At 45.9% G+C, this 12,105-nt stretch overlaps 1 protein-coding gene across 5 annotated transcripts in view; it reads left to right on the top strand.

Annotated features, from left to right (window-relative positions):
- The window catches only part of DMD (dystrophin), a 1,998,908-nt gene that overhangs the window by 1,909,052 nt on the left and 77,751 nt on the right, over window positions 1-12,105 (top strand). For all 5 annotated transcript variants that reach the window (XM_049644566.1, XM_049644563.1, XM_049644565.1 and 2 more), the window contains one exon: window positions 681-838. In XM_049644566.1, the coding sequence (XP_049500523.1) occupies window positions 681-838 (158 nt within the window). The remainder of the gene's footprint in view (window positions 1-680; window positions 839-12,105) is intronic.

Genomic DNA, 12,105 nt, shown 5'->3' with positions numbered 1-12,105 from the left:
AATGATCTTATTTCTGAGAACAGAACATACGTTGCAGGCATCGGGTTTGGTCCCTCATTCCGTGATGCTTGTGGCACATGGCTGACCAAACACGGTCCCTGCCCTCAAGGGGGATTATTGTTCTTCAGCCAAAAAGATAGACGTCCATTAAAACAATGACCGTATTGAGTGATGGGCGCTAATTTACCAATACGTACAGCCTCCTTTGGGAACACATACAAGAAACTCCATGATCTTAGGACTTCATAAAGAAGTTCCAATTTGGGTACAATTTTGAATCTCTGATGTCCAAAGGGGATGGTGCTTTGGACCAGTTACGTGGTTCTTTCTGCTAAGATATTTATTTTCTGACAGTGGTTATGTCTTATATATAAAATATCTCCCAGAGGGCTATGTTTGGGCTTAGGAAAAATTCAGTTGTCAAAACTGTATGTAAACTTGCATTTCTCGCAGGGCCGTAGCTTATTTAAAAGCTGTCACATTTTGTATATACACAGTGATGATTAACTTGATCCATAAAAATAGTAAATGTCCGGATTCACATGAATTAGAAGGAACCGCTCTCTGTGGAATCAGGGGCTCCTGTTAATAATGAGTACCGGGATCAGGGTTGGGAGGTTTTGCTCGCATCCGCTCGATGCTGCTTCTTGGTTGTTGAACTTCTCGTCTTCCATTCGTAGACCTTTTCAAGCAAGTGGCAAGCTCCACAGGATTTTGTGACCAGCGCAGGCTGGGCCTCCTCCTGCACGACTCTATCCAGATCCCGAGGCAGTTGGGTGAAGTCGCATCCTTCGGGGGCAGTAACATCGAGCCGAGCGTCAGGAGCTGCTTCCAGTTTGTAAGTTACCTTCTTAAGCCGCAGGTTCCTTTTTTGTGTTTCAGAAATTGAAAACAAAAACGGGCAACTCGAGTTTGTTGCGTTAGCTCCCGTGCAGGCAGGTGGGTAGGGGATTGGTGCTTGAGACCTCTGTGGGCAGTGGCTTCTGGACTCTGGGTTTTGAGAGAGTGGAGGGTACGGGGGGAGGAGAAAAAAAATCTCTCTCCAGCAGGGACCCCCATGGTTACTAAGGTGCCGGGAGGGGAGAGAGTCTGCGGTGGTTCAGCAAGGGAGGAAATACATCTCCAGCCACAGAAATCCTTGGTAAACAAGAAAATAGGGGCGCCCCCGTGGCTCGGGCGGTTGAACGTCTGACTCTTTGGATGTCGGCTCAGGTCATGATCTCACGGTGTGTGAGTTCCAGCCCGCATCGCGCCCTGCGCCAACAGTGCTGAGCCTGCTTGGGTTTTGCTCGCTCTCACTCTCGGCCCCTCCCCCGCTCACATTCATTCTTTTTCTCTCCCTCAAAATAACTCAGTTTAAAACTTAAAGAAAGAAAATAACTTTTGTAGGTGAGTCTTCAGTCCCTTAGCTTTTTTATCTTTATTTAAAAATTTTTTGTTGTTTTTATTTTTTCCTTGATGCTTTTTGAACCCACTTCGGTTCTGTCATCATAGCCTCCTTTTCAGTGGCTGTTGGTCAGAGGTTGAAATGACTCTCTTTTTGTAAGTTTTCCTTTTGTAGCTTGGACGTTCCTCTGCTATTCCAAGGCCTGAATGGTGACTCCCTCCGTAACAGGGTCAGAGATTTATGCCCTGCTGGTGTTCCGTCCCCGGCGCAACGCGTGGCTTGTCCGTTCGCTTTCTTATCCTGCCCCGTTTCTCTTCCACATCCCAGTCAGTGCCCCCCAAGACCCTTTCTTCCTCCCAAGTGGCCAAGAACTCCCCTGATAGATACTGAGGTGGTTTGCATTTTCGCCACGGTCGGTGATGCTGCGGTGAACCTCTTTATGCATTCCGCTGTTTTCCTTGATGGAAGTTTTTCCCTTCAGATAAATTCTCCGGAATGGGATTACCAGACTCAAAGCTAGACCTCTGTGGCTTTGCATACATGTTACCAGATGCCTGTCCGTCAAAGGTCGCTCCTCTTGGTGAAACACCAGCCTCACTAAAGGAGTGAGATCTTTGCAGTATCACGTTATTCACAGTGGTTGTCTGGGGTTTTTTTAGGTTTTCTTAAAAGCTAAGCACTGTTTTTTCTTTGATGGGATTTCTCAATCCATTCTAATCCCATGAACAAGAGAACTAGCTGTAGAGATAACCAGATAACTGGGTTAGGCCTCTGGTCTTTGACCACAGACTAGGATAAAACCACAGAAGGCCTCCTAGGGGGGACATTGTGAATATTTAGATGTTTAAAGCAGTTGCAACATTGTTTAAAAGTTAACCAGGCACATTGATGAAGCGATGGCACAGCAGCTAAAAATGTAACATAGATGTGGGGAAATAAATGCATTTTTTCCACCTCACACTCAGACTTCCCAAAATGTAAATAGAGCATCACTACCTCTAGATTTTTTTTTTTAGCCTCTAAAATGTAGACACAAGTAAAAGCAAATATCAATGGCCACAGATAACCTAGATTCATTTTTTAAAAAATCCATTTACAAGACTTGGAATGGATTGAGTTGTTTTTCTTAAGCAGGTTTCTCTTTAATCAAGTTTCACTTACTCTTTATTTAAAAGAAAACGTTGATCATTTTGAGAGAGAGAGAAGACGTGCGAACATGCGTGTGAGAGGGGGTGGGAGAGGGAGAGAAAACGAATCCCAAACCGGCTCTGCATTGTCAGCGCAGAGCCGGACTCGAGGTTCGATCCCACGAACTGGGAGATCGTGACCTGAGCCAAAACCAAGATTCGTGACCTGAGCCAAAACCAGATGCTTAAGCGACTGAGCCACCTGGGCGTCCCCAGTTACTCTTCAAATTGTAGTTGTGAAACACACACACACACACACGCACACACACACACACACACACGCACATTGATATATACGGCCACGCACGCTTCTGTGGGTATTGTGGCTTGGGTAGAGAGTAAGGGTCAGAATGTAAGTCGGCCAGTAGCCGACATGCATCAGGGCCACTGGAATCCTTGTCCCAGGGCCTCACAATACTGCAGGGCCTGGCTCCGTTTTGAATCGAAATATACTTGACATGTTACACGGTGTAAATTTAAGGCGTACGACACGTTGATTTGATACATTAATATGTCGTAACGTGGGGCGCCTAGGTGGCGCAATCGGTTAAGCGTCCGACTTCAGCCAGGTCACGATCTCGCGGTCCGTGAGTTCGAGCCCCGCGTCGGGCTCTGGGCTGATGGCTCGGAGCCTGGAGCCTGTTTCCGATTCTGTGTCTCCCTCTCTCTCTGCCCCTCCCCCGTTCATGCTCTGTCTCTCTCTGTCCCAAAAATAAAAAAAAAAAAAAAAAAAAATGTCGTAACGTGATTGCCGCTGTAGTGATAGTGCTTCTGCCGTGTCGTGTCGTGTCATTATCATGTGTGCGGTAAGAATGAGTAAGATCTAATCTCTGACTCTGTCACTGAACAGAAGCTCCACCTTCCACATGCTGTGCCCTTATCAGGAGCCCTGTCCCTGTGCTTTCACATGCTGCCTCCTTCTGCTGGATGTCCCCTTTCTTCCCTAACACATGCCTCTGTCCCAGCGATAGCAACACTGTCTTCTCATTGTCACAATCTCAGACTCAGTCTGTCGGCGCATACTCACTGAATGTGTCCTGACTAGCGTTTGGGAATGTCTTTGGTGAGACGGGGTGGGGGGAGGGGGGGGGGGGGGGGGGGGGGGGGAGGTGAGGTCCTTCAAGATACTAACAGTGATAACGGGTGGATTTTATTTTCTTCTCTCTACTCTATGGTATTTTCCGAATTTTCTTCTTGGAACGTTTATAATTAGAAAAAATGCATAAAGCACTAAGTTGTTTTTTTTTTAAGAGAAAGAAACATCTTTTGTCTGATGACCTTCCCTCCCAGTCTTACCGTGCTCTGTACCCTGACCTTGTCATTGCTGTTACTGCTCTCATACTGGTTTAAAAAAAAATTTTTTTAACGTTTATTTATTTTTGAGACAGAGAGAGACAGAGCATGAACGGGGGAGGGGCAGAGAGAGAGGGAGACACAGAAACAGGCTCCAGACTCTGAGCCGTCAGCCCAGAGCCCGACGAGGGGCCCAAACTCATGGACCGCGAGATCGTGACCTGAGCCGAAGTCGGACGCTCAGCCAGCTGAGCCACCCAGGCGCCCCTCTCATACTGGTTTTAAAGAAACGTATTAGCTGTATGACACCACGGGTAGAAATCCGTTTCTTTCTGTGGTCCACTGAGTAAATCCTAATGTGTCTAGTTCTCACACCTTTCCTCATCTGCTTCCGTAACCACCCAGAGTTTGCTTTCACCACCCTGAAGCAGCCTCTCCCTCCGATTTGTGCCTACTGTGCTTACGGGTAATGTTACTGTTGCCGCCGACCGTCACACTTGACCGTTGTTCCCGTGGATTCCGTCCTGAATCCTCACCAATCCTTTGAGGAGAATGGAATAGGCAGGCTTTGGGGGTCGGGTTTTTATTGTTTAGATGGACGAGTAAATTGCCGCTGCCCCTCAAGGCCCTGAGCTGGTGGAAGGCTTTAATTCCTAGTTCATTGTCCCCAACCCCCCACTCACCACCTCAGTCCCAAATGTGCCCTTTTTGATTCTCCTCTCCACCCTCCGAAGGTGAAATAGCAGGCGTTTTCTTTGGGTCCCTGCCGGAATATGAGATAACCACGCGGGAGCACGGGGAGCTTGGGGGTAAGGGGAATGCTCATTCTGAGAAGTTGAGTATTGGCAGTTGGGGGTTTCTAGTAGGACGTCGCGCTCACTCTGTGCGTGCAGAGCACTGTTCCTTCGGTTTGGGAAGCCTCTCACCTGGGTAGTAATTGGCAATCGGGTTGAACCGATCCCTTCTGTGTACTTCGCGGTTGACGTCTCGGACCTGGCAGGCTTGTCCTCAGCCAGGTGCTCTGGCAGTCACCTTGCCTTTCACTGTGCACCGTGCATGAAAATGCGCGGTTTGCCGAGGCGAAGGAGACCACGAGTGAAGATGCCCTTTGCCCTTTGTTTGAAGCGTAGGGACCTTGGGACTGTGCCAGGCTGGTTCTTTGAGCAAGGCTGTGCTCAAAGGCCTGTTTTCTACCCACCTAAGGAAATAGCAGTAAAGTACTTAACTTCTGCAGATGCATTCCTTGTATCGCAGAAAGAGAAGGTGACTTCAGAAGAGAACTTCTTTTGAGTTGGGACAGTGAGAAAGGCATAGCTTCTGGTTGTAGACAAGAGCCTAGAAGGGGCCGAAAGAGGGCAGTGTATTTTCCTGTGCAGCACTCACTGGGGCATCTTTTCAAGGTTTCCTTAGCTCGGATCCAGATCCCCCCGTTTGGGACACGGATGGCGGTGGTGGTCCCCCAACAATATGAATGTCCATCAAAAAAAAAAAAAAAAGTTGGGGAAGAAACCCCCACGTTGCTCCAAAACAGAAGGAACCCGCCATCAAGTGCACATACAATGTTTTGCCCATTTACAAATCAGTATAGGTCTTTGAAGGAATTATCTAGTAAGCCAGGAAATGAAGGTATACCTGTGGATTTAAAAAAGGAAAATCTCCCCTCAATTTATGGGTTTGACAGCAGTACCTTCCTTGAGAGTAAACAAGGCAACCAGGGTAATGTTTCTACCTTAGAAGCCTATTGCAATGCACACATATACTGGGAAACAGACCCTGTGGGGATCTAGAAGTGAAGTTGTGAAACTAGTTTGTTGCAGGTAACGCATCATCATGTCGTTCCTCTTTGCATATTCCACGGACACACCTCCACTGTCAGACTACGTTGATCCTTCTGCCCTGAGTGAGGCCAGGCCCGTCCCGGAATTGGGTTGCACAGGCAGCCCAGACTGGAGATTGTCCACATGTCTCCTTTTTCGGATGAGAAAACTGCAGCCCGGAGAGGCAGAACTTACTACGTTCCACCTACTGCGATCCTAGCGCGTCAGATCTAGACAGAAGGCCCAAGTTCCCTGTGTTCCCAGCCAGTATTTCCTTCTGCTAGACCATCTGAGTGGAAATAGGTGGTTTGGACCAGTTCACATACTAGACTGAACAGAGAGCTAGGCAACGTGATCTTTTGTATGAAGTTATGGTTGTAATAGGATGACACCGATAAATGAACACCCTTACCGCTGCCCCCACACCCGTGCGCACGCTCGCCCACATGCCCCACGATCTTTATTTAAGACCTTCTATTCCTGGGGCACCTGGCTGGCTCAGTCTGTTAAGCGTCCGAGTCTCGTTTTGAGCTCGGGTTACGATCTCGCAGTTCATGGGATCAAGCCCCCCCCCCCCCCCCACCATGTCTGGCTGTCCTGCTTGGGATTCTCTGTCTCCCTCTCTCTCTGCCTTTCCCTTCCTCCATCCCTCCCTCCCTCCCACGTGCGCGCTCTCGCTCTCTCTTTCTCTCAAAATAGATAAATAAAAGATCAGTTCCCAATTGCAGGTGACTAGTCTTCCTGCAAATGAAACCTGCTAATGGTGACTCTTAGGTGGGAAAGCTTTATACCGTTAAGTGACTCCAGAAAAGAGGCGTGCCCCTGTAAATTGGATTGTGGCAGTGCCCTGAGAAGTACCCCCTTCCCCCATGATAGTTTGTCGTGTTCTCTTCTGTCAACATTTTAAGGACTTTATTGTTTAGATGGAATCAAGTATACCCACTTGATATTCAGTGTGCTTCCCCTACAGGAGCTTGGTCACCAAAATCTGTTTATTTTATATCTGTTGCCTGCCTCCTGTTGTATTTATGCATTCAAAACGACTAAGTTGCTTTTTCATCTGTCTTCTGGAATTTTATATTCAGGTGACAAAAATGAATATCCTCTATGTACAGTTGCTATGATAGAAAATGATACAGAAACAAGAATAAATTACAACCTCAACTATTGAAAGCATGTTATTCTCTCTCTCTCCTATGTAAACCATCATTCCAGAATAACTGGAGTAGTGAGTGGCCGAGTGGTTACGTGCCTGGGCCCTGAAGCCAACTGCCTGGGTTCAAATCCCAGCTCGGCTATTTCCTGCCCTGGACATGTTTTTTAACCTTTCTGGCCCCTGGGTTTTGGGCAGTTGTGAGGGCCAAGTGACCATTAGAGGCAGAGCACTTAGAGTCCTCGCAGGCACATAGTAGGTACTTACTAAGTGTTAGCTTACAGTGATCTAAAGCGTCTTGCAACATGAGACTGATGTGCCAAGATTAACAATTCCTTTTATCTATAGCCAGCCATCTGTAGATTTTATTTTAGAGACCCTTGACATACTCTTTTCTCCAGGAGTGTTAAAATACCATGCCAGGACACTTGGGAACCAGTGTGACAGCATTCCTCCTGCCATTCGATCGCATTTTACACCATCCATCCTGAAAATAGCTCCCGAAAATTCTCCTTTGCTTAGGTTTGGCTTCTTGTTCAGTAACCCAAATCTGGGCCCTTCAGTTCCAAAGACATTCTTTTTATACCCCTTTGGGTGGTAAATGCTGAACTCCTGCTTCCTTGAACTCATAATGGATATTGACTCATAACTACAATATTAGTAAGTTACTCCAATTTGGTATTCATAAACCGAGGTGGTATCAGTAGTGTGAGTTGACCATCGATTGCTTCTCAGTTGCTGGTTTTTTAAAATTATAAGCTACGGTGGGTTTAGCTTCATAGTTTTCCATTTAATTTGTTGTGGTTTGTGTCGTTAACTTCTCAATGTGAGGTGATGGTTATTTTCTTCAGTATTTTGGAAATAGGTTTGTGTTGTAGTCGGAACCTGCTTCATTCCCACCAACAGTGCAGGAGGGTTCCCGTTTCTCCACATCCTCGCCAGCATCTATAGTCTCCTGATTTGTTCATTTTAGCCACTCTGACCGGCGTGAGGTGGTATCTCAGTGTGGTTTTGATTTGTTTTTCCCTGATGGGGAGCGATGTTGAGCATCTTTTCATGTGCCTATTGGCCGTCTGGATGTCTGCTTTAGAAAAGTGTCTATTCATGTCTTGTGCCCAGTTATACACTGGATTATTTGTTTTTCGGGTGTGGAGTTTGCTGAGTTCTTTATAGATTTTGGGTACTAGCCCTTTATCTGATATGTCATTTGCAAATATCTTTTCCCATTCTGTCGGTTGCCTTTTAGTTTTGTTGATGGCTACCCAAGGGATACAGGAGTGCTGATGATGCATAGGGGCACTTGAACCCCAATGTTCATAGCAGCACTTTCAACAAGAGCCAAATTATGGAAAGAGCCTAAATGTCCATCAACTGACGAATGGATAAAGAAATTGTGGTTTATATACACAATGGAATACTACTTGGCAATGAGAAAGAATGAAATCTGGCCGTTTGCAACAACATGGATGGAACTGGAGGGTATTATGCTAAGTGAAATAAGTCAGGCAGAGAAAGAAAGATACCGTATGTTTTCACTCATATGTGATCCTGAGACACTTAACAGAAGACCATGGGGGAAGGGGAAGGGGGGAAAAAAGTTAGAGGGAAGGAGGCAAACCATAAGAGACTCTTAAAGACTGAGAATAAACTGAGGGTGGATGGGGGGTGGGGGAGAGGGGAAGGTGGCTGATGGGCATGGAGGAAGGCACCTGTTGGGATGAGCACTGGGTGTTGTATGGAGACCAATTTGACAATAAATTATATTTAATATAAAAAAAAAGAAACCTGTTTCATTCACTTAAACTGCTAAGGAAAATAAGCAGTGTGCTTTTCTTTGCTCTGCCTTCTAAAGTAGTAGTTCGTTGTTGTGACCAAATTTTTCCCTTCCTTCCTTCCTCCCTCCCTCCCTCCCTCCTTCCCTCCCTCCCTCCCTCCTTCCCTCCTTCCCTCCTTCCCTCCCTCCCTCCCTCACTATCTCCCTCCCTCAATGTTTCCCTTCCCTTGCCACAAGAGTCAGAGGTGCTAATGAAAAAAAATTTTTTTGAGAGCCATGCTTTTTTAGTTCGAAGGGTATTCTAGACTCCCTTTCATAAGTTCACCATTAAGTTTTTTTTAAACTTTTTTTTAATGTTTTATTTATTTCTGAGAGAGAGAGGGAGACAGAATGTGAGCTGGGGAGGGGCGGAGAGAGAGGGAGGCACAGAATCTGAAGGAGGCTCCAGCCTCTGAGCTGTCAGCACAGAGCCCGATGTGGGGCTCGAACCCACGAACCGTGAGATCATGACCTGAGCCGAAGTCAGACGCTTAACCGACTGAGCCACTCAGGCACCCCACGTTCACCATTAATTCTAATTCACATGGAAACTTACCCAAAAAACTCATGGAAACGAGGAAACATGAGTTCAGTAAAGCCAGTTTGTCGTCACTGGCTCATAAATTGAATTTTTTTAATGGAAAATTTTTTGTTCATTTATTTATTTATTTATTTATTTGTTTAGAGAATGAATATGAATGAGTGGCGGGGGAGGGCAGAGAAAGGGGGGGCGGACAGAGGGTCCAAAGCGGGCTCCGCTCTGACAGCAGAGAGCCTGATGTGGGGCTCCGACTCACCAACCACGAGATCATGACCTGAGCTGAAGTCAGATGCTTAACTGACTGAGCCACACAGGTGCCGCATTAATGGAAAATACCTTCTGCAAAGATTATTTAAGATGAAGGGACCGGTAAAACTTCCTCCTGGGATATCCTTATCTGTTCATCCAGGGCCTTTAGTGTACCTTGATTCTCTAACAACTAGAGGTTTTTTGTTTTGGGTTGGGTTTTCTTTTTCTTGACATCTGACCAAATACTTCAAAAATTGTTTTCTTTTTTTAAAGGTACATTAAAAAAAAAAAAAAACCAACCATGGGGTTAAATGTATTCTGGTGGTCAGTTCTGTGAATTTAGACAAATGCATTGTGTGACTGTCCCTGCAGTCGGGACCCACAACGTTTCCTTCGGCCCTGATGTTCTCTCTTGCTAGGTTGCCATCCTGCGCGCTCCCAGTCTCAGGAAACCATTACTCTGTTTTCCGTTCCTATGGTTTTGCCTTTCCCTGAGCTGGAATTTCAAATGACTGTAGGAGGCATTAATAGAAGAGCTAATGTTATACTTTGTACTTGAGCAAAACCTGCCCTGTTACGTACTTGAGAAAGTATGTTTTGTTGATATCTACACAGATAGATGCGTTTTACCGTGTCTATAGGAAACCCTTCTGTTCGGTAAGAACCAGCATAAGTTAATGTTGAGTATACTTACGGATTTGCATAGATTTAAGAATTGGGCTTATAGGGGCGCCTGGGTGGCGCAGTCGGTTAAGCGTCCGACTTCAGCCAGGTCACGATCTCGCGGTCCGTGAGTTCGAGCCCCGCGTCAGGCTCTGGGTTGATGGCTCGGAGCCTGGAGCCTGTTTCCGATTCTGTGTCTCCCTCTCTCTCTGCCCCTCCCCCGTTCATGCTCTGTCTCTCTCTGTCCCAAAAATAAATAAAAAACGTTGAAAAAAAAAAAAAAAAGAATTGGGCTTATATGTTCCCTGGAGCCATGGTGTTAATTGGTTTATTAGTCAGGTGGAGCAGAGAGCCTGAGGTCAGGACAGTTGTCCTTGAACATGTAAATGAAGAGTGGATAATCACTGTGTGTTATTGTTTGGGCTGATTTTATCTTTAATGGGTAATTCAGAGTCCTGATTAATATTTAGAGCAGTGACTGCTGGCCTCCAACCTGCTCATTATCTTCAGAACTTTAAATAAAATACCTGGTTTCTACCCAAGACAGTAGTGATGGGAAACCGTTTACTTCTCGTCTCACAAACACAACTCTTGACCTCTCCATCCTTATTTCAAACATAAAAAGTTTCCGTAAATGTAGGGATTCTTCAAGTCCTTTTTAGGCCGAAAATTCACAAGTATCTGGGAAAAGCACATCTCAAGCAGAGAATGAGGGGATGTTTTAGGAACCCTGTAGCTGATGCCATTAATGCCATTTCCCCTCCCCTGTAACATTTATTAAAGCCCTCCCCCATGAAGGGCTGATTTGGAAGGAACGTTGGTCTCCAGCCAGTGTTGTATTTTGGAAGAACTTCCAGCATGAGGAAGAGGAGAAAGGACAGTGCAATGAACACCCGTACATCTCCTGTGTACGGCCCGTGGGTTAGCACTTTGTCCCGTGAACAGTCCCCTTCTGCTCACTCCGTTCCTGCGCCTGTATTTGAATATACACACACAAGCACAGTTTTCCCCTTTATTCTTTAAAAGCCCACAGGCATCACACCAGAAAACAAGCCCGTAAGCACTTCAGCACATGGGTTTGTTTGTTTGTTTGTTTGTTTGTTTTAAAGGACTTTCTCCTCCGTAACTGCAAAGCTCTCATCGTGGAAATGTAACATCCTTTCAGTAACATCACGTAGCATGCAGTCTGCACCGAAATTTCCCCATGACCCTGGAGTGTTCCTCATGGGTGGCTATTTGCTCCTAGGATCTAGTCAAGGTTTTTGTCTTGGATTTGCTTGTTGTGTCTCTGTACTTTCACTTAATTGGAACAGTCTTCTCGCATTTTTTTTCCGCATTCATGACACTGACATTTTGGGAGTTCAGGCCAGTTCTCTTAAAGACTGTCCTGCATTGGGGATTTTTCTAGTTATTTCTTCCCCATGAGATTCAGGTGAACTTTTTTTTTTTTTTTTTTTTTTTTTTTTTTTTTTTTTTTTTTTTTTTGGCAGGAACACAACAGAGGTGATGTTGTCTGCTCGCTACATCACGTCTGGAGGGACAAATTAATACCTTGTTTTTTTAACTGATAATGCTAAGTACGTGAAGGACGCGTCTGCCACATATTTCCACGTAAAAGTGTCCTTTGCCCTTTGGAATCAGGAAGTCATTGGTGCGATATTTGGGGACCATGAATATCCTATTCCTTAACAACCTTTCACCCTATAATTATAGCCTCCAGTGATGACCCTTTTCTAATTCAGTGATTGTATTGGCGGTTGCGGAAGAGCAGTTTTCCATTCTACCTTTCTTTCCGAACGCAGTAGCTGGGTTTCTTCTGTCGAGAGGCGTTCCCGTGTCTTCCCTCTCCGTTTTTGACTTTGCCCGCAGACATCCAATGTGATGTTGAATGTACCAGAGATGAGATTGCTCCTGACTGAGCTGCCTTCGGATGCTCCCTTTGCCATGGCATTGCCTAAAGTGCCAGCGCACAGAATCGGCCGTGCTTTTTTCCTCCGTAGCG

This window comes from Panthera uncia, chromosome X (genome assembly GCF_023721935.1).
Source record: "Panthera uncia isolate 11264 chromosome X, Puncia_PCG_1.0, whole genome shotgun sequence".
NCBI lineage: Eukaryota > Metazoa > Chordata > Mammalia > Carnivora > Felidae > Panthera > Panthera uncia.
Note: the sequence above shows the minus strand (reverse complement) of the source record. Positions and strands in the feature narration are given on the sequence as shown.